We start from the raw sequence: 23,423 nt of genomic DNA on the forward strand, positions 1-23,423 counted from the left end.
GGAAGTTATTTGGATAATAGCAAAATAAAATTTTCGCGATCGTGCACCAACAATAAGAAACAGATATGCAATAACTGTTGCACTGGGGAACCATGGCAATGATTGAATTACGTATAGGCCTATTATAGTCTTTGCGGCATTTGAGTTTGCTTCTGCATGAAATAATCGTGCACCAAAAGAAACATTACAGACAATTGTTACACTAATTATAAAATATCCGCTAGATTTCCATACATGCTCTAACATTTGCGCCGGATTCGTAAATGTTTACGAACATCACCTTAAATATAATTCCATCTTACAATGACAATCTTTTATTATGTCACTGTTGAAGGACATATTTTTGCTCAAATCAAAATGGTCAATCCGTTTTATAACCCAATGTTGAGATGGGAATATTTCAGTTTTGATGTAAGAGACGAGTTTTTGTAACATTGACTACATTCTTTCACATATCGACATCATTTAGCATTGTGCGTTAACTCTGAAACATTCGTTGTAATTTGATTGTTTCTTGCAAAAAATCATCAGTAATTTTTCATGTTTGTAATATGAGCCGTGCCATGAGAAAACCAACATAGTGGGTTTGCGACCAGCATGGATCCAGACCAGCCTGCGCATCCGCGCAGTCTGGTCAGGATCCATGCTGTTCGCTTTTAAAGCCTATTGGAATTGGAGAAACTGTTAGCGAACAACACGGATCCTGACCAGACTGCGCGGATGCGCAGGCTGGTCTGGATCCATGCTGGTCGCACACCCACTATGTTGGTTTTCTCATGGCGCGGCTCATATTTTAATTATCTACTAAAATGTTTTTTTTTGTATGAATAACAATTTTAATGGATGATATCTTGTTTCAATGAAGACGTTACAAGAATACCGAATTGTGATTGGTAATGCATTATTTACTTGTTATACGAATAAAGACACGTGTCATAACGTCATCATACCTGGAGTATGCTATGTGATTGAAAATAGACAGGCTGTTGTCCAGGGTCAAAGAGAAGTTGATCAGGACCACACACTGACGCCTTTCTCTAATAACGAAGGAATTGCATCTTGCCATGCAAGCGTGGCTGTAGTTTAGAACTTCCTCTTCTAACGATGAAAAATGATTGAATCACGTGAATATTCACCACTCACAAGCCTTATATATGTTTATTTATATAGTACAAAGACTTCTTAATTCTACAATTACTTATGGAATGAACCTTTTTTGGATTTAACGTCGCACCGACACATGGAATGAATCAGTGTGTTTCTTGCACTCTACAATTCCTCTCTTTATTCCAAACATTGTTAGAATCAATTTAGTACTGAAAAACAAGTAGCTAAAAACATCATAAAAGTCTTACGCTCAGCAATTTAAGGCGGGCTCGTTAGTGTTGCTCTCTGCCATATAATTTCTCTACATTCTGAGTTTCATTTAAACCCGCTATTAGTAAGTTTGAAGTATTATCATTAATATATTACCAAGGATATGAGTGTGTGATGGGGATGGGTTGGAGTGTAATTCCTTGTTGATTTTATTTAGGATAATAGTTCTTACGCTCTGCACTTCCTCTCATTTATATCAGTCTGTGTTCTAAGTTTCATTGACATATCTTAAATTGACAAGGAGCATTGACAGACGCGTAGACGATCGGGCGGACAGACGGACAGAGCTTTCTATCGGGTGCATCATTTACCTGATTGAAGTTCGTGCTACAAGTTATAAATGTAGCTGGATAAAGGTAGCTGGATACAGGCCAAGTGGTCAATCATGTTATCTTATATGTACGGTATAACACATGTAAACTTATCAACAACTTTCAATTTGGAGTAGTTGATAGTTAACTCCGGATAAAAAGGATTAAAGGTTACTGATAAAAAGGAATCTGTTGAATGAAAAACTCATCATTAAAAATTAATTTGAGCGTTTCCACGGACAACTTAGGAATCCATGGTATAAAGTTTGATGTACGTAATGACCACTGGAATGCGATAGGCTGTTTACTTTGCACCTTGTTATCCTTTGCAAAGAATAGGGGAAATAGTTGAAGAAAATGACACAGTTTTTTAAATATGAATTGATTTCTATTGGATTTATAAGACAACGTACAAATATTGACTTATAGTAAAACACATAGTGTGAAATGTAGTCGAATATTCGTCAAAATACATTTATTTCGACCAGAATTAAAATAAAAATAGATTCGTAGGTGGTCTAGTGTGTTCAAACGTTGTTTCCTTTTTTTTAAAAAAAAAAAATATTTTACTTTGGTATACATTTACTGCACGAAAGGTCATAGGAAAATATCCACGACATTGCAAAACAACTGCATGAACAACAACAAAAACACATAACTAAACTGAACTGCACGTTTTGCATATATTATATGCGCTTACTATTTCATACTATTTATATTACAAGAATTTAATAATGCTGACCTTTTTTTGAATTTACGCATTTTGACGGGAGTTCAACCGCATATTTGTAAACTGATATATTCTTTGACTATGTGTTATTTTGATGAACCGTAGCATGTTGACAAGTTGTCTTCTGTAGTTGTAAACACATATTGACAAAATGTTCATGTAACCGCGAAATATTTATGAATAAATATTAAATTAAATATTACACAGACTTTTATCAAAATACCGTCATGATAAAACTTTTGACTTTCAGCGGCAAATTGTCGGACAAGGGATTACTTTCAGAAACATTTTTACACATATCTGATATCTCTTCTTAACCACATCTTTTTTAATTACATTAATATCACAGTCTGAAAACGTATGGTAAAAATGATGCTCCTTTAGGCTTTATTAATTATAATAGTCAATGCGAAGGTTTCGGAGTACAAGTATTCAAAGGGAGGCCCGGGTAATCTACTTGACCCGTGCAATGTCTAGACTGACTGAACGTGGTATTGACTGGGCTATCATTACTGTGTTTATAAATACTTAATAAGACAGAATAGACCATATGTGTTTATAGTTCTATAATCCAAATCAAATCACTTAGAAATGTCTAAGGTAATTTAGAGATAAATATGTCAAATAATACATTAAGCAGTTTTCTCAATTAGCTGTACATACTAGTAAGTTTAATGTATTAAACATAAATCTCTATAGTTGACCACACTTAACGGACTTCATTCAGTCAAATATAAAATAAAACGGATATTCTGGACTTCTCGATTTTTAGGTGAACATTAAGAATACTTCGCTTAGATGCTACAGACTACAAAGAGAAAAAAACTCTTAATCAACTGTTGCAACAGACGCCACCTAAATTGTCTATACCGAGACGTCGCAAGCTAACCGCAGTAACCGGTCCGAGTAACGTGGCACAAACCAGTCTGTCAGTTGGCACAAATTGGTCTCACCACGTGGCACAAACCATACCGGCCCCTGTCACGTGGCACAAACCGGTCCTAGTCACGTGGCACAAACCGGTTCCAAACACGTTGCATAAACCGGTCTCATCGCGTGGCACAAACCGGTTCCATTCAGGTGGCACAAACCTGTTCCGGTCACATGGCACAAACCGGTCCACGTCACGTGGAAAAAACAGGTTCTAGTCACATAGCACAAACCGGTTCCAATCGTGGCCAACATGTCTTGCAATTGAGCAGCGCGTTTAGTGTAAAACAGAACTGTATAAAATGATCAAATGGACTTATTACGTGTTCATTCCTCGATTTGTTTTTCCAATTAGAAGCGGGAGAATGTATAGCTATGCCAGTGAAACCTCTTTAGCTACGTAGAGCTATTGGACTTATCCGTACGTCGGTGCCGGCGTCCCGCTTTGGTGAAGTTTTTGTATGTAAGCTGGTATCTCAATACCCATTAATGGGAATGGATTGAAACTTGTTCATGTGATGTTCTGACATGCGTTGCACGGGGTTAATAACTCAATTTTGCATTTTTACAAAATAATGCCCATTTTTTTTCGACTTAGAAATGTTTGGTTTAGTATGCAGGCTAGCAGCTCAGTACTCACTAATGGTATTGTATTGAAACTTCACACACTTGTCTACTGGGATGAGTTGACTTCCATTGTATAGGTTTCATAACTCTGTTTGCAATTTTACAAAATTATGCCCCTTTCTGACTTTAATTTTCATTCAGTTGACACGGTTGTTGAATAGTCGAGCATTGCTGTCCTGCGACAGCCCTTAGTATGACCCCAATTTGTCATTGTTTGCAACGGTTGGATCAATGGACGTTTCCTATTCATTGAGTATTCAGGAGTGTTTTAAGTTATACTATACTGCAAAATCAATTTCATCAGTTTATACTTTACATTCTTTTTGTTCAAAGATCTTTTTATGAACACCCTCATACAAACTAATGAAATGTGAGAACTATTGACATAAGCTTTCACTGAGCTCTCAATGGCAAATTTCAACTTCAATGGCAGGTAATTTATTTACAGTTTAGACGCACAAATACTGAATATTCGGTCTATCAATAGGAATACAAACCAAGATGGTTTGATATGTCAAATTATGATCAGATGCCAGCTTTTAGCACATACATACTCGAGTTACAAACGGATTAATTTATATTTCGGCAACTTCTAGCCAGAGATTTTAATCATATCTTTCCTTTAATAGGATCGGTACTTAATGAACGTAATTAAATCGCAATATTTGTATTTGGATACAGTTTAAACATGCAAATTAAACAACAAGGTGTTGTTCACACGTGAAAATGCTATTTAAAATTCATTTAAAGTTGACTTGAAACAAATTAAACCAGTTAGCATGCACATAATACGCACATTGTAAACATGTACGAAAACTCACCTAGGGGACGATTTCGTTTTCAAACTAGAAACCGAGAAAAAACATATCATTTGGAACCATTAAAAGACAGGAAACACTCAGCTAGGAGAAAGGCGTTAAGTAAAAACAGGATTTATCTGAAGACACCTGAAGATTGGTACAAATATCACCCAGAGGACCCTAGAGATGTGACGTCATCGTATCAAAGAGACGGAACGTTTTACCGATCTCTTAGTGAGCCCAGAAGTTATACAAAAGGGCGAAAAATAGTATACGATAAAATATTTCCGGGTGCGAACAGACGCAATGTCAGAAAGGGTATGATCATAGGCGAGAGACCGCCGTTGTGGAAGGTGTCTGAACCAAGAAGCCCCGAACTCCCGGGGAACTTATTTGTTGATAATTTACGACATCAAGATATAGACTGGAGACAATACAATAATGTCACATGGAATGATATTCTGGGATCACATATGAAGGATGTAGAGAGATCACGTGACTATACGCAAACGCTGCCCCAAAAAGAAGCATGGCTTGCCAGTATTGACTCGCGAGTTCGATACTCTAAAATGAGACCAGACCGCGGGCTGCCTCACATATCACCCAGGCTGTTTAATAACAAAAAAGAACCGCCTAAACCGCCTCAAGTAACAAAATACGTGTCTAAGGATAGAATGGGAAATATATTTTATATCGTAGGACCCAGTGATGTTACAAAAAAGGACTATAGACCATATGTACTTCCGGAAATAGTCAAACCGACAGCTTCGCCGGAGAAACTTGACTTTTAATTATATTTAGTGTTTTCTGTCGTGATTACTTCAGCACAAAGTGCATGTTTGCAAATTATCTGTGATATATCTGTTACTGGACTCTGCGGCTCTTGAGCAGTGGATGAACACTCTGTAAACTGTAAACGTTGTCTACATTGGTCAGTTTTGAGATTTTCACCGATGTCTTTCAGCATTCATATTCAAATGCTTCAGTGAATGCGTATTATTTATCTATTTATTTATTTATTTGTCTGTAGGTGAAATCCTGTCATGTTACTTCGGTTATGATTGTGATGTCAAAATTTGCTATGTTCGTTTGTCTTATTACTACAACCGCGTGTTTTTACAGAAGCAATCCTAAAATTGTTTAAAAATCGACATTCTATATACGATCTATATTTCATCACTCATGTAGATGTATTATTAGACTTGATCATTATTTTTGTTGACACATGCAGATTGGTCTTTGGTTTTGTTGATATATATGAACATTTAACTCAATGAAGAAATGATCATGTGAAAATAGTATATATGATCGAGTGAAAGAATTCGAGTATGTTAATTATTTTTTCGCCACATAAAACCATGTATTTACATACGCATGCTATCCTTTTTGAAATCTAAAATAATATTTCACGGGTCGATAATATATTTGAATGAAGAAAAAAAAATATATATTTTATATTGAATCGGTTCAAAGCCGAGAAATGCTACATTTAAAATTCGCACCCGTTAGCATACTACCTATTCAAATATAATACCATTTTACATGTTTCGCGGTGGGAAAGAATTTTCAACCGTATAATAATAAGTAATATCTTATTTGCTCCAGTCTAATATCGGAGTATCTTGAACCTTGCACATTAAACAAAACAAAGCAAAAACTGCTATATCTCTTTTTACTTTATCTGTAAGTGCTAGGTTTCTAACTTAAAGAGAAATCACTTTTACGCAAAGAGATATCTTCAAAACAGATCTTATAATTGTAATGTTAATTTTTATCTTTTGGCATCTGAAACTGATACTTTTAAAACTTAAAGTGATATCTCTGTATTTCAAATAGTTGGACTTGCCATAAGATTCTGCCATGTTTTAAACCGATACGTGAAACTTACTTATATCCCTGCAGACAAAGAGACTGTAGACAAACTCTTAGGGACAGGGAACCTCCTTTTACCAGACTTAGATTTGGAAAATCTTACTTCACGTCGACACAGAAAGCAGCAAGCACAGCTTAGAAACAAACTACACTCAATGTTTCAAATCTTGTAAATGTACAGGTGCTGTGACAGGAAACCAACTTGATAAAAACTATCCCCTGTTCACATGGGAACATCAAATACACTGTACATATGTCTAGTTTTACATAGAGACGAATTTGTTTAAAGTAGATTGAAATGAAAATTATCTCGTAAATTAACGAAAATATGCAAATTGTTTAAAAATCTGTTACATATCATTGAATGTTGTTATTGCTACCGTAATAAAATGTAGGTAAAATATCATAAAACGTGATTCTGCAGCGAGAGACGCCCAACAATTATCTCATGTAAGTTACATGTAAAGCAGTTTGTATTATTGTTTGTTACCAGCATAGGATTTTCAATCATTTTGAGCCTTATGAACATCACAGCAGTTACAATCCTGAATATTAAGTGAAAATGATATTGTCATAGTAAAGATATGATAGTTTTAGATATAAAGTAAACTTTATAAATCTCTTACTGTAAACTCTGCAGACATTTATTCTGGGTCAAAAGTGGACAGGTACTACTAATAAGAAGTTATGGTTCTTGTACCATAAACGCCCCCTTGTTGTCATCTATTTTTTTTATCAAGTTTAATCAAATTTCCTTGAGCAGTTGCAAATTTATTGCTTGGACAAAAATATTATAAAAATGAGCATTAAAAGGGGAGGCAAATACACAGTTATGTCAAATAGAGTATTTAAGATGAGCAGAAACCAATTTCAGATGTACAGACATCCAGCCCTGGTTGTAGCTGTAGATGAAAGATTGAGGTGTCTCCGGCTCTTGGGTAACTGTTTGTGCGGTAACTCAGTACAGTAACCCGAGTGCCATATTTTTGGATCAGCACCTTCAACCAGTGGCAACTGAGTAAATATAAGAGCAGAGCACTTTTGAGTTTTCAAACCTTTGTTCAGCATGTAGGCATATGAACTATCCACCAGGCTTGGGGAAAGTTACCCGAGTGCGTCTGAAATAATATCCCGTGGGGCGCTTGGGGTCTACCTCTACCACAAAAGCTGGAACGTCGACATTATCCTTAAATTGTGTCGATGTTAATCAGTACTAAACAAAATCAGGACATAAAAGCAGAACAAAATTAAAGAGGTTACGGGAAGAAGAAAAGCACGACTGGCCAGACCCTTACCACTGTGTAACCAGGCATTTACGTATATATACAAACCGTTTGGCGGTATATATATAAAGTTGTATGGAAGGCCGGAGTGCCATGTTGATTTTCTAAGAATGTTAATGCTAAATGTCAAATACCTAATGCTAAATGCTAAAAATCAAAAGCTATTTGCCATGAACTTACTGCTTATTGCCAAATGATAAATGGTAATTGCTAAATTCGTTTAGGTTTAGTGCGAAGGATATCTTAAACAATTTGTATGTAACGTTTAATTTCTAGAACTATACACGTTTTTACTACACAGTCTGAATTGAAGCAATACAGGAAGTTCAACCAGTAATGTGAGCATGGGACCGAATTTGTTTACTCAAAAATGGCTAGAAAAAAGTGTTTACATTATATAACGAGGGCCAACAGTTCTTTATTGAATAAGCAGTTAGCAAAAATCATTCGGCATTTATTGTTGTGCATTTCGCAGTTAATAAGTAGCATTAATTTTATCATTTGAGAATGACCGCTTGACAGTCGATATTTGACGTAAAGAATATGGCAATTTAATAGCATTCGGCGTTAAATATTTCACATTTGCAATCGGCAGGGGACATTGGCCTTCCATAATACATGGACCTTGCCTGCTTTATAGATTTTAGTAAAAAAGTTCATTCAAACTTGAAATTGATACTTTAACATTTCTATACAATCCATATTGATCTACTTTAACAGTGATAGATGAGTTATGTAATGACACGGTATTTTGGTAGATATTATATCACATTTAGTGCTTTATATTGACGAGATAACTGGGATAGATCATCTTACCAACTTCAAACATTAAACCTGGAGTGTCGAATAAATAATTGCATTTTGATATGTCTTAAGCCAAGCTAAACATATAATGGGAACAATAACGGTTCTGTTTCCTTTGAAAAAAAACCACAACAACTAAATTTATGTTGTCATGCCCTACTTACAAAGAGAAGCATACCACTAAAACCTAGTTTTGAGACAGGTAAGAAACAGTGTTGGTGTAAGGAGGTACGAGACAGTGATTTCAGTAGAGTTCGAACTCAAGACCTCCAGGCTGAGCGACCTATGCCTTATCTTATAGATTACTGCTGTCAGCTTATTACATAACCATGAATATGCTTGTATTAGACCCATAAACCTGTATTTTTTCCTTTTCTATTTTGTTATGCATGAACTCAGCCTAAGAATCTTGCATATCATTAGAAAATAAGAATTAAAAGACGTTAACACTAATGAATAAACCTGTATTTTTTCCTTTTCTATTTTGTTATGCATGAACTCAGCCTAAGAATCTTGCATATCATTAGAAAATAAGAATTAAAAGACGTTAACACTAATGAATAAAGTATGAGGTTTATGAAAACATATAGCTACATGGCTGTTTATCAGGCAGCTATATACACATATGACTAGTTATTGACCTCCGACTCCAATCGTGCATTTTCATAAGTGCATCTGGTATTTCTGGAGTATGTAGATATAAAGAATATCAAATGATTGTAGTTTCAGTTGTAAAATTATTTATCATATGCTGAATAAGGAATATATAAACATCCTACCTTGATTCCGATCCTCTGCATTAAGAGTAGATTGCCGGTTGCACTATAAACGTGATGAATAGAAAACTTAAATTGTTTCTAACGGGGAAAGTACGCATCCTAGATGGCTACGGATCTACAAATAATATCATCTTGCGCAATCACTTTTATTTAGTCGGAAAAAGCACACGTGCACGTGATAACAAAGTGGCTTGGATTCAGCGTGAGAGCTGTTTTGTGCATTGACTTACACTATTGATAGTTGTTCAAGAAGACTTGAAAATTGATATATCACTTTAAGAAGGCATTTAGTGTAACGGTAGTGTATAGTTCGATGATTTGTTATTCCAGGCTTGGTGATAAAAGTCAGTCACGTGCTTCCGGTATGGTGCGCAAGACAAGATGACGTCACGTATTTCAGCAATAGTTCTAATTTCCATCCTCATTTTGTTACAGGATCATGTGTCTGGTGAGTAATAAAAAAATCAAGAAAATTTGCTCTCGTCTGTATCAGTTTTAGTAGTCCATGAGTTTGGCTATAATTTTAGTAACAGCACACTACTCCATGTCATACCAGGCACAGGAATCCGTCACGTGCTATGATAGAGTGGTAAAATTTCTTTAAATGTTTTTAAATGAAATTCAAGAAAAAAAATACATATAAACCATACGGATCCCAGTGATACCAGGCAGGTCTATGTATCAGTTGTTCAAGGTCATACTTGGCTTAGTTTTTACGTAGCATTTCAAGTATTGAACTTCATGTATTTATAATTACCACAAGTCCCCTGGAACTAATTTCTATATAACTTAAAATACTCGTATAATCGTTTTCTGTAAAAAAATGGTTGTTATTCAGAATTGTCAAATGATCACTCTCTTCTAATTATGAAATATGATTTCTTCACAGAATAAAATAGCCGTCGCTCGAGATAACTCTCTGATAAATCATTAAATGAAGTTTCTCTCTTTGAGCATATTTCCTTACCTAGAATATTTACAAATCAGCCCTCTACTGAGGTTTGAAATAAAGACTGCAATTCATTACAAAAGACATGGTCACCAGGAAATTGGGAATGCCATGTAATTTGTAAGCGAACGGCGAGTTTCTGATATGGCATTTTAGGCAGGCTTGTCTGCCAGAAATCATATTCTTGTAAAGACACATCGGTCCCTAGCCCTAGATTAATCTGTACGAGCGGTAATGGAATAGAGTTTATACGAGCGGTAAATGGAATAGAGCAAATACGAGCGGTAATGGATTAGAGCTTATACGAGCGATAATGAAATATGGCTTATACGATCGGTTAATGGAATAGAGTAAATACGAGCGGCAATGGAATAGAGTTTATACGATCGGTAAATGGAATAGAACAAATACGAGTGGTAATGGAATAGAGCTTATACGAGCGGTAAATGGAATAAAGCAAATACGGTAATGGAATAGAATTTATAAGATCGGTAGATGGAATAGAGCAAAATACGAGCGGTAATGGAATAGAGTTTATAGGTCGTTAAATAGAAAAAAGGTTATACGAGCGGTAATGGAATAGAGCTTATACGATCGGTAAATGGAATAGAGCAAATACGAGCGGTAATGGAATAGAGTTTATACGATCGGTAAATGGAATGGAGCAAATACGAGCGATGGTGGAATAGAGCTTATACGATCGGTAAATGGAATAGAGCAAATACAAGCGGGAATGGAATAGAGCTTATACGAGCGGTAATGGAATAGAGCTTATAAGAGCGGTAACGAAATAGAGCTTATACGAGCGGTAAATGGAATAGGGCTTATACGAGCGGTAAATGGAATTGAGGCTAGAGCTGATACGAGCGGTGAATGGAATAGAACTTATACGAGCTGTAATGGAATAGAGCTTATACGAGCCGCGGTAAATGGAATAGAGCTTAAGACCGTTTCATCCATTAAGACCATGGAAGGAAGAAAGCTCATCAAGCCATCATATAATAATTCACATAAAGCTGAAGAAGAGCGATACAGGAAATAAACATGATTACAGGGACCATAATATACAAATCCACCGTATGCCACATATCTCGTGTTCTAATTAGATAACAGTTACTGTCCCATTCATTTAAACATTAAAAAAATAATTTTCATTTTTTATGATCTACAAGCATAGCAATTAGGACATAATAATTCAATTAAATTTGCATTTTGTTATTGTTTTCTAACATATTTTATGTGCAAAGTATCTCATCCGAGTCGTTGTGACACTGATGTCGTCATTTTATACGATTTTTACGACTTCATTTTGTCTAATATAATGGAGGCAGGGGCGGTTTTATTCATCCACCGTTTGTGCAAATCAACTGATTTATGTACTAGGATTTCACTATTTTGAAATTAAAGGAAGCTATCTGTTGAAATTCGTATTATGACAATGCCGCAGTTCTTCTGATTAAAAGATTAAAAAAGATGTATCCATTTACACATCATTTGGGTAACTTTATCGTCCGTATCTCCATTGTTGTGTACAATGGTTTTCAACGCATTCAGTAACAAAATGTATTTATGCTATATAATAGTATACAATGAAAAACAAAATTATGCATATTATTTTAGAAAGATAACAATAATTTTTTAAAAAAGAGAAGCATACATATTTTAGAACAGCCAAGACGGTCATACAATGGCCCTTACACTAAATGTTATTAAATTTGACATCCGTGCAGGCTGATCATGATTTGCACTGTTCGCTATTAAATCAGTAAATTTTCAGTGAACACCCATTCGAATAATAAATGGTATTGCCCATATTGAATGATGGACCAGTCCATTTTAGAAATTTAGCAGGGTAAGGGTTAAAAACAGTTTCATTGTTTGCTTAGAGGGCTGGTACTGCTGAACACCCTTTTTCATTCTTTTAGATTTTGCACCAGCCACACTCAGTTTTGCAGTTATTAAGTGATCTTTTATCAAACTTTACGAAAACCCTATTCCAAAAATTACCTTTGATGAATCTGTTTTTCCACTTCCCCCCCCCCCCACCACCAAATATGAAGCCGAAATATTACTATATTATCACCGTGCAACTTCTACAAAATACCTTGCGATCAGTCATGACAATGGTAGACCCATTTGGTCCTAATTTTAGTCAAATAAGCTTTTGTAAACTAGATATTCTGGAATAAAAACTTCTCCAAAATCGCCCCATAGCATGATAATATTCATTTTGTTTTTGTTAGGTTAACGTCACACCGAAACAATTATATGTTATATGGAGACTCTTCAGCTTTTTATGGTGAAGGAAGTCTCAATGTGCCTCCCGTAAATTATTTCATCAAAAGCGGACACCTGAGTAGAACCACCGACCTCCGGTAAGCCAGTTGGATGGCTTTGTCACATGAGGAATTCAACGCCCCGAGCGAGGCTCTAACACACATCGGTGAGGGGCAACTGATTTGAAGCCAGCGACCTTAACCACTCGACGGTAGAGGCCCTTCGTGATATATTCCTAGAGAATTGTGATGTAGTCATGAATCACCTTATTCATTTTAAGGAAGTGATATACCATTAGATTTCGAATGTACGCATGCTAACCGGAAGCAAATGTGTGAATTTAGTACAATACTTAGGACAATATTTACCCCAGTATGCAGGCTGTATAAGAATGTATATTTTGTTTCAGAAGGAACGGTTGGAGACGACTGTACTGCATGTCAATTAGATAAAAATGAAGTGTGTGGAAGCAACAATACCTGTGTATGTGAAATTGGATTTAGTCCAATAGGTGGTCAATGTGTAAAAGGTAATGTAATCATATGTACAAATCATATCACTGCAATCCAATCACCAAATATTGTTCCTTCAGTTATGAAATTTCTGTGACATGTTCACTCACGGCGGTGTTCTTTCATCATCTTGAACATTACTTTGTTAGACGTATCTGTATCAACAGCAAGTTATAATTCTTTTCATTATTTTTTTACAACAGAAGCTTGAGATGTCAATGTAAAGTTAAGACGTGTGGTTCTTAAATATTTAAGTCAATATTGCATTCAAAGATGACAATAGCCTTTGCTAATACAAAATGTAATTTTATACATATTTTAGTTAGACTTAAATTATCAAATGATAAATAAAGTAAACAAAAATAATGCTAACGGAAAAACTGTGAGAAAAAGGCAAGCCTAAACATTTGTAGATAAATAAAAGTGTACAGTACGGAACGGGAACAGGAACAAAATCATAGCATTAATACAGGTACAAGTCGTTGAAAGAAGCAAATTGCACATATTTGTTTATTTAAAACAAAATCGCTGTGTTCAAAAAGTGAACGATGAACAATTAAACGGGTAAAATGTGTTCTTATTTTTCAACTTTTCATGTCTTAATGGGCAAACTATTCATATCCACGCGAGACAATTCGTCCCAAACTCTTTCAACATTGCTAATAAGTTTGTCTCCATATTTATCTAACACGGTATAGTCTGGTACACTATCAGTTGATACTTCTGGATCATGTTCGAAATTCTTGTAATGGTGTAAAAGTGCAATTTCTTCCGAAATTGTTATGTCCTGACTCAGTGGTAATTCTGGAACAAAGTGTATCATAAGATAAAGGAGTCCGTCCGTCCGTACCATATACTTAGACTTGACACCTTTGATATAAACTTTCACTTCGCGCTGAAAAGTTTGTAGCGTTGTCAGCTTAAATCTTTTAGTTTCTTGATAATCATTCATCCACGAGTGTTTAGAATGTTTGTGGTTCAAGTCTCTTCTAAAATGTGTATTTTTGAAAACAAAGGCCTTTGCATTGTTTGTGTCCACTTTTCGTACAATTTCTTTCCAGTTTGTTGTTTCATTGCCATGTGGAATAATAAATTCATCTAAGTCAATATTAACTATGAATTCGGATTCCCTCTTGTTTCTGTATAAGCAGTCATGAAGAGCAGCTGTCTGTCCGAAATAATGGATTTCTGCTCGTACTTCAGTTGCAGGATATGTATCTACAGCCATTGGCAGCGGCCATTGTATAACTTCCACGAAACCTCGTTTTGAGTAGTAATCAAGTACTTCTTTGACGTTTGAAGCAGAACTGTAATTGTATACAACAAATTTCTCTGCGCCAAGAATTCTATTCAGTTCTATCCACTCAATTAATTCATATGCTCTGCTATACATAAAATTTAAAGGAGATAGGCAAACTGTGAACTTTCTTCTGTAGTTGCTCTGTACCTTTGTTTCGTCAATTCGAATGAGGTTGAGTGGGGTATCACATGTATTTGTTATAAGAGAAACATATTGTGGAAATCTCGCTGATCTGAATGGGCATTCAAACAAAGTCATGGCATATCTGAAATAAGAAAATCATATTTCATTTTCTGGTAATTAACCCATACTTAAAGTGTTAAATTTTCTTCTCGACTGTTTTCTTTACTTGTTACCAGTACTGACTCATTGATAAGGGATGGTACAGACCCCGAACAAATGCAGCTTTCACCGGGATTCGAACCCGCGACCTCCGGGTTAGGAGTCAGACGCTCTATCCATTAATCATGGCCCCACCCTAACTTTAAGGCTAAATGTAATCATCATCGCTTCCATCATACTCGTATTAAATATTTAAACTTACTTTTTGTCATGGTGTTCAGGCGGTGAAATTGCTCTTGGATAACTTCTGTCCATATCCATTGAATTTCCCCCAGCATCAGCACTCCATAACTGACAGAGATACGTTATCGGGTCTTTAGTCATCGCCCCAATCACAACAACAACATGTCTGCTTTCATCCAGATATGCTGAAAACACATAAGCTGTCTTTGCCCGGCCAACAGGATACCATGTTTTATTTTGCGCCAGTTCTACCGGAAACGGTGTCCAAGTACATTTAAACAAAGTAAAATAGCAAAAATACAAAACAAACAGTACAACGAATATTCGTTGTATCCTCGCGCAAATCCTTCTTCTCTTAAAGTTCATTTCGACAATCTCGTCAGAAAAAAAGTTTGATAAAGATGCTGCGAAGACCTTCTACACATGTTTTAGCATATCAATTTACGAGATCTGTTCAGATGTGAACTAAGTTAGTCTAGTTTATATCCCTGTTTTGGGTCCGAAAACCAAACACATGCACGCAAGTCCTGAAGACAATACTAGTATCAACAGACTGATATTGTAAGTAAAGAATAAAATCTAAAGAAAGAAAGAAATCAATATAATCATTTGTATTTGTTTAAAAGTGTCTTGTCTCGGATTACGTATGGATTTATATACAGCATTGTTTCTACTTAGGGTATAGATTGTTCAGTTATCTTATTTATACATGCTAATTCCAAAAACTATTTAAGTCTGATAATGAGGGATCGTGTATGAATGCTGAATGATAAACAAACTCTCAGGATGCTACTGAAAATTCCTAACTAATTCCTTAGTTTAGTTTAAAAAAAAATAGCATCACCGACGAAATTTACAGGAGGTCATCTGTAATGACGGACTCAAATCCCAGGTGCTCCTCATTTGAGACATGGGTTTAAGCACTTAGCGCAAAATATAGTTGAATTGCTTTCTCATATTACTCAAATATGTTAGAGGCAGCTAATTTTAAATCAGCGATATTTAACTACGTTCTTTTGAAATATCAGTTTAGAAGTTTTACTCTGTAAATGTTGTTTTATGTTTTTGTTACTATTCTAGAATGTCCATCTTTGGAAGATATTCCCAGTGGTTCTATAACCATCGTGCCAAATGAGAAAACATCTGAGTTTGAAGCTATCTATGCATGTATTTCCGGATATGAACTGGAAGGGGAACCCAGGAGACGATGTCTGGGCACTGGTAACTGGGAAGGGTCTCCTCCTAGCTGCAAGAAGAAACGTAAGAAAGTTTTGTTTCATAACGATTTTGCACATAATTCTAAACAGTATTTCCGTTTAATAGCACTCCATACCACTTTCTCTGTACTTCGTACCTGTTCTTACTTGTGTTATACAAGAAACTGGCAAGTTGGAGGAAAAATGACCTTCTGTCCTATTGTCAGTGAGAAAATTCATTTCGCTTGCACAGCTTTTTTGATTAGAAACATTTGTGATCAGGAGACATTTGCCCAAAATAGGTTGCACTAATCCTTTAAAATAAAACAATGACACACCAATTGTAATTATTCTGTTCTCATCTAGGTTTAAGTTACATCGTCTCAGTTAGGTCATGGAGGCGTTTAAGCTTCAGTTCGGAAAATGGCGTCTAATTTTATGCGTCAAGCAGGGTTTTAGCCCATGGCGCATGAAAACACACAAAACAAGTTCTTCGGACTCGACGATCTTAGTCAGTATACATATAGGTAGTGCAAATAGCATAGCTGAAGCTGATGAGGTTTTTGCACGAATTTTACTGCTTTACATATTTATTTTACATTACTACATTGTAGCAAGCAAAGTACAGAATTGTAAGTCCCGATTTTCACACGGTTTCTAACGTAAATAACAATGCCAGTTTCATTCTTTTTAGCATGTCCGTCGCTTGACCAGCCGGTCAATGGGCAGTTGACATATTCGGACAATATAGGAGAGTTTGGCTCTACAGCTAACTACACCTGTTTTGATGGTTTCGAGATTACTGGTGGTGACGCAGTAAGGCAATGTCAAGATAACGGACAATGGACAGGCATTGCTCCAAACTGCAGCGAAATTGGTAACTGACAAAACTGCATTTTACACAATATCAGTTTTTGGTTTTGACTACTACTGTAATATCATAAATATTCGTAGGGGCATATTTTCGTGGATTTCGTGTTTTGGTTTATCTAATGAATTAAACCCAAACAAACATATAAAATTCCATCCATTTTTTCTTCAAAAATTCAAATCCCAACGAAATAGCTTTTTTTCTTCCCAAACCACACAATCTTATGCCCATGAAATGAAATGATTTCACAACTTCTTTACTAACCTATTTTCTTTTTCCATAAAACATGATAATTCTATGTCACCACTTCCATTATAACCTGACAAGCAGACAGGTAAAAGCTACTAAATAGTAACCATTTATACCACACGTAAACACTGGAGCAGTTCTTATTTTTGTTCAAGAATTACAAATTTTCAATATTTAAATTGAAATACTAGTTTAAACAGAATAAACTTTTATTTTAAAGCCCATTTCGGAAAAGTATGTGGAGAGTAGTCAGCAGTAAGTTTAATTTTTTAAGGTAAAAACTCGACCACATAAACAAAGCTGCGGTTTTCATACAGTGACAGTGTCCAGAGAACTGCCTTTCCGGACATCTCAATCAAAGTCTGAAATCTCGCCCTATTTATCTCTTTTGCAAATCTAGACCCAATAAATTTTTCAAACTGCCAACCAAACACTAATAGGAATTTGACTATCTGACAGGCAGTTGTATTTTATCATTGTCAGTGAATGTATAAGATAATAATTAACAATGGTATTCTTACAAAATTGTTAAGCTAATTTAACTGTTCCTACCTACCTACCGACCGACCGACCTGCTAATCTAATACCTTCCTATTTACCTACCTACCTACCTATCTGCCTACCTACCGACCTACCTACATAATTGTGATGGTGTCAGAAATGATCGTAAGTGGTTTACAAGTGCAACTCCGTTCTAAGATATACATGTTTGTTCTCGTGTTTGAAGAAGGCAACTTGGAGTGTTGGATGTAACAAGCATATTACTTGATTAACATCTGTCATATATTTCAGCCAACCCCTGCGATCCTAACCCATGTCCAACACCGACCGACGGTCAGCAGTTTGAATGTGTTTCGAATACGACTGATACTTCTACCCACGTGTGTATCTGCCCTGAAGGGAAGAAAGGAAACACGTGCACAGAAGGTAAGACATGTAGTTGGTCTGGTTCTTATAGGAATTTTAAAAACTATATTTATTTAAGTATTTTTTAACAGTATAACCCGATTTTTTTTAAATACTATCCATATTAGATTTGCCATTTTGAAGACTTTGTCATCCTTATGTCATTTGTCAGCATATGACGGCATATGTTTGTCAAGTCTTGAGAGGTGTTGCATATTGATAAAACAGAATGCACCTTAATATCAGACTAAACAACGAATTGGTGTGCAAACATTATTTCTGGTAAAAAGAAGCAAATGTTGCGCCGCGTATTTAAGTGGATAAAATACGAAATGGTCGAATTACTTGATCGTAAAATACACCTCAGTGCATGGAGCTTGGCACCAGGACGTGACAATATTTAGAGAATTGAATCAAGATAATCATGGTTCATATGTATGTGTTGCCTTTGGTATCTATATCAAAATGTTTGCATTTCCGCAGTAAAAATTACAAATTAAATATTTCCTTTCAGCAACCTCTCCTGGTCCTATAGTTATAATCTGCTCGTATGGGAATACGGGTGGTTTTTAAACAAAACAAAAAAATGTGAAACTTAAATTCTGATTTTTATATCAGTGAGAATTCGATCAATTTATGATTGTTTTATAGATGACCCGCCGGTATCATGCAAAGAGAGCAGACGTAAATATATATATTTTGAGACAAACCCGACCGTCCAAGAAAGAACGGCGTGTATGCCGAAGAAGAACTCGTCGGAAGAGAATATATGTTACAACCCTAATGAGGATATAGCGTATGAATCTGACGGTGCCACAGATGTAACTGTAGATGATAGCAAAAATGACAGGTTTTGTTTAACGTACACAAATACCGCACCGGTAGTGACGGAAGACTGTGTAAGTGAGAAAAATAAGTTCCACCTTCCTTAAAGGGAGAACAATATCCAAAGATCGGATTTTATTATTTCCTTGGAATACCTATTCATAAATACAAATTATAGGAGAACTTCATAAAAATACCTAAACCGCTACTAGAAAGAGTTTCAGAAACTTGCAGAGTTTCTTCTATATAAAACATTTATTAAAACTTGAAGACTATACATGTCATGCGTTTGATATTTATTATTTGTTAAAGTACAGTAAGATCCTAAAATTCTTTGGTGATATTACGTATACGTACAGTTTCTTTGGAGACCTGTTAAAGTACAGCAGACACAGATTGTCTTTAGTCTGTTAAACAGGCACCGTTATTTCTTTTTTCGTGAATCACGTAAAACACTGAATATTCAGTAACATCAGAATTGTTATTTTTCTCTATTTTTCTGTATATTGTTATTACAGGTGAACATCACGGCGTTTGAAGCAGACGATATTGACTATCGTCCATGGATAAACGATACATTCCAAATTTGTTTCAAATTCAACCGCGAACCTAAGATATTACGGTTGAACAGAACTTTAGTTTACAATGTTGTAACTATGCCAGATACATGGACAGTTCCTTTGGAGGCGTCTGACATAGATAATCACACACTTACTTTAACAGTTTCAGGTAGGTTAAGACTTTTTGGTTTAGTATTTAGTAAATTACGCCATGACGATCAAGTTTAGGTCATGTGACGACTTTTCAGCCATTGGACATTATTCCAGGCACTTTAAGGACTCTCTGTTATGGAAGATATGAGCCGGCGGCGTGTATATCACTTTGACTTTTTTCACATTGACGAGCCCTTTTCAATCCATTTTTATGTTCCCTTTTCAAAAAAACTTTCTTGTTGGATAAAAAAGTGCTTTAATACTAAAGTTATTGATATTTTGGGTTATGTACATTTCACTTGGTAAAAGCATTAATAAATCTCAAAAAATTGTTTTACATTTTCAACATTGTGATGGCGTGTCGTTCCGCTGTGAACATAGTTTATTTATTGAAAATATATTAAAAAAGATGTGCTTTTACATGTAAAATATAACTATATTTCACTCCGAACAAGAAGCTTTATATATTTCATCGGCAGAGTGTTCACTCGGTGAAAATTGTTTCCATCTTTCCCCAGCAAGTACTCTCTTCGTACGTATTTGGAGGAGCAAATCGGAAAATGTTTATATATAAAATGTTCTTTCAGCTGTTGGTCGTTCTGAGTTTGACGACAAGTTCAGTATTGTAGACGACAATCTTGAAGTCACCAATCCTGTCGAATTATACAAATCGAATCCTGGCATCTTTGGAGACGTGTTCACTGTGGAAATAACGGTATACTGAATTAAAGCAACCTGGTATTTTTGTAAATGCGGTTATTTGTCATTTGAATATTGTTATATATTAGTTCTGACATGAAGTTAAATGTTAGAAAGTAAGTGTAAGCTATTCTGAGGACGCTTAAATCAAATTTAACATCGCTACCTTATAAAGAACAAATAACGTTAACAGTCTGAGCAGTTTTTGTTTTACTTTTACGTTACTGTCACTAATAGTTTGAAATATCTCATGTTATCCATGATTAGCTGCTGACACTGATTCTTTTTTTTTAAACTTTAGAAACAATAATTCATGATTGTAAATTCACTTTTAGGCAACGGATGACGGTGTACCGCAACTTCAGGATTCGATGGACATTAATGTACAGTTCGTATATGAAGAATTGATATGTACAGTTCCTGGTGAGCCGTTCCTGGTTCATTTGGATCCTGAGCCTACCGACAAAATAGAACTTGGTCAGATACAGTGCACAGATGGTGAGAATACACAGACTCCGGAGTTTGAAATTACAAGTAAGTAACAATTTGAGAGCAAAGTACGGATTCTGATTCAGATGAGCTAAAACAGAAACCAGATCATTCTAATCTTTTAATAATCTTTAAAAGATGTTTTTGAAAAACATTGAAAATTGGCAGCACTAATGCCGGCCAGATTAATCCTTCTAAGTTCTAAGGCAGTTGGTGATCGTGTCAGGATTTTGTCTTCTATCCGTACACCATTTCGTAGGAAAATCTTTGAATTTCTGTCTTCTTATCGTACACTTTCGCCCGCCAGAAGAACCTCGACCTTCTGGCCGTACACTGGGCGCATTTTTTAAACGAGTAGTTTTTGAAGAAATATGCGGTTTTCAATGACCTGGCTGATACACACGCTTCGTCCGTGTAGTTAGTCTATGTGTGCTCCATGAAACGGCAAAAATAACAGGAAAGGGATAAAAAAACGAAAACGCTTAAATTTATTTTTCCGTTTTATTTGTTGCAATCAAGGGCAAAGTCTAGAAAATCGAGCTGAAATCTGAGGAAATGGTATACAGCCGATGAAAGGCAAATGTCAGTGCCGTGTTCTACAACAAAAAGTCTCCTCAAAGGAAAATTCACAGAGAAATCGATTAACTAATAAGGAGCCTACCTTTTCTCAACATCCAGGTCCGCTATCTTGTCTTTTTCTTGCCGTTCACCAGGTCACATGACAACATACAGTGATGTTTAAAGCATAAAAATTGCAGTTTTGCAACTTTTTGTTAAAAAGTTGAAAAAAAATTCTCCAAGGCCATAAAAACATTTAGGGTCGGGCCAAAAATTTAAGGTAGGTCGAGATACCGGAAACAAGATTTTTTTTACGCCTAATCATACCATTCCAATAGTACAGATGTTGAATGTCTTAAGGTGCCTTTTTGTGTACCTTTATAAATATAATTTACTTTTATGTAGACAATGCTGGACCAGTGATTATTGAATTGGATGGCAAGATTATCTATGATCCAACAGCGAATGAAACAAGTGGGAATTTTAGGATCAATGTCAGGGCAAACACTACTCTGACCGTTCCTGTATCAGCCGTGTTTCAGTTTACTGTGTTTGCAGGTACGTTTCTATTTAATTTTGTATTTAAGCTTATGTTTAACTTTACAACCATGAAGCTGTTGTTACAGTTAAAACTCGATAACTCAAATTCCAAGGATAGGAGCGTTTTACTTTGAGGTAACCGAAATTAGACTTAAAAAAATCTCAGGACGGGACTTCAGAATATCTTCGAGATAGCCGGAATAGTGAGAGAAACATGTTCGAGATATCGAGTTTCAACTGTATTTACGCTGTCGTACCACGTCGTACCAGCTGTTATACTAGTATATAGACCGGTTCATCGCGTCCTTACTTTCATGTCCAGATGACTCATCGACGTAATAATAAAACATCGTTTTCTGATACAGACGTTTGTTAAAGGGTTATATAAGGATTTTATTTTTCATTTGCACCATTTCAGTAAATAGATTAAAAGAAATAGTTTCTAATGTCACTTTTGTTTTCTCTTTCTTGCTTGTAGCCCTTATTTACAGTGATTTTGTAGTGATTAGATAATTTATCTTTAATGCTGCATTGCTTTACATATAATTCAAATATCATTACATTTGCAAAATTTACGTAAGATCGATTCATGTTTTACAATGACCTCTTAACTTTAATACTGTTGAAGAACTGTATATTCCATTTTAGCGAAATTCGACCCCCGATGTAATCCAACTGACTTAACCAGACCTATACCCATCAGTGAGAAAGCTGTCATTGGAACATGCAGTGGCATAGCTTTCATTTGTGATGACCCAGCTAATCTTACAAAGACATGTACAGACACATCCGAGCTGTTTGATGTTTCATGTGATACCGTGTCTTCAAATATAACCGAAATGAAAGTTTGTACTGCGGGCTCCCTTGATCTTCGCGCTGGTAGTTCAGAAACGGTAAGCCTTTCAATGCTTTTTTTTTTATACAACTCAAATTCCTTATTTTCTTGTTACACGTTAAGTCAAATTTTGGTTCAATAATTTATAAAACACTTTTAGGCTATGTTACAGAGATGATTTAATGTAGAAAATATTCCCGACGTATATTAACCTTGGATATTAACTGGTAGCAACTGATACAGTCCGGTGGGTAAGCTAAATATGAACTTGAATAAATATGGGAATAAGCCAAAATCGTATATGGGACTAGATTCATTATAGTACAAAGTTGTATATCTATGTGTTGCTGACACAAAAAAAGTGGGTTTTGCATATAGTTCTTTACATCTTCTTCATAATTTGTCATGCACTTAATTTATCAGATGTCTAACTGCCCATTCGCCATTTGTGTTGTAGAAATTGAGA

At 35.5% G+C, this 23,423-nt stretch overlaps 2 protein-coding genes across 7 annotated transcripts in view; one reads left to right on the top strand and one right to left on the bottom strand.

Annotated features, from left to right (window-relative positions):
- Nucleotides 1-23,423, top strand: part of LOC123552393 (uncharacterized) — a 104,381-nt gene that overhangs the window by 21,638 nt on the left and 59,320 nt on the right. For all 6 annotated transcript variants that reach the window (XM_053541904.1, XM_053541905.1, XM_053541909.1 and 3 more), the window contains exons 2-12: nucleotides 9,844-9,961; nucleotides 13,149-13,268; nucleotides 16,157-16,336; nucleotides 16,967-17,149; nucleotides 18,185-18,319; nucleotides 18,950-19,197; nucleotides 19,642-19,852; nucleotides 20,424-20,551; nucleotides 20,871-21,069; nucleotides 21,988-22,140; nucleotides 22,771-23,015. In XM_053541904.1, coding sequence (XP_053397879.1) covers nucleotides 9,895-9,961; nucleotides 13,149-13,268; nucleotides 16,157-16,336; nucleotides 16,967-17,149; nucleotides 18,185-18,319; nucleotides 18,950-19,197; nucleotides 19,642-19,852; nucleotides 20,424-20,551; nucleotides 20,871-21,069; nucleotides 21,988-22,140; nucleotides 22,771-23,015 — 1,869 coding nt within the window. In that variant the 5' untranslated portion in view covers nucleotides 9,844-9,894. The remainder of the gene's footprint in view (nucleotides 1-9,843; nucleotides 9,962-13,148; nucleotides 13,269-16,156; nucleotides 16,337-16,966; nucleotides 17,150-18,184; nucleotides 18,320-18,949; nucleotides 19,198-19,641; nucleotides 19,853-20,423; nucleotides 20,552-20,870; nucleotides 21,070-21,987; nucleotides 22,141-22,770; nucleotides 23,016-23,423) is intronic.
- Nucleotides 13,488-15,624, bottom strand: LOC123552394 (uncharacterized). The gene is made up of 2 exons (XM_045342041.2): nucleotides 15,096-15,624; nucleotides 13,488-14,816 (listed from the first exon to the last, which is right to left on the bottom strand). The coding sequence occupies exons 1-2, from the start codon at nucleotides 15,440-15,442 to the stop codon at nucleotides 13,844-13,846; spliced, it is 1,320 nt and encodes a 439-aa protein (XP_045197976.2). The 5' UTR covers nucleotides 15,443-15,624; the 3' UTR covers nucleotides 13,488-13,843.

Source organism: Mercenaria mercenaria, chromosome 4, assembly GCF_021730395.1.
Source record: "Mercenaria mercenaria strain notata chromosome 4, MADL_Memer_1, whole genome shotgun sequence".
Taxonomy (NCBI): domain Eukaryota; kingdom Metazoa; phylum Mollusca; class Bivalvia; order Venerida; family Veneridae; genus Mercenaria; species Mercenaria mercenaria.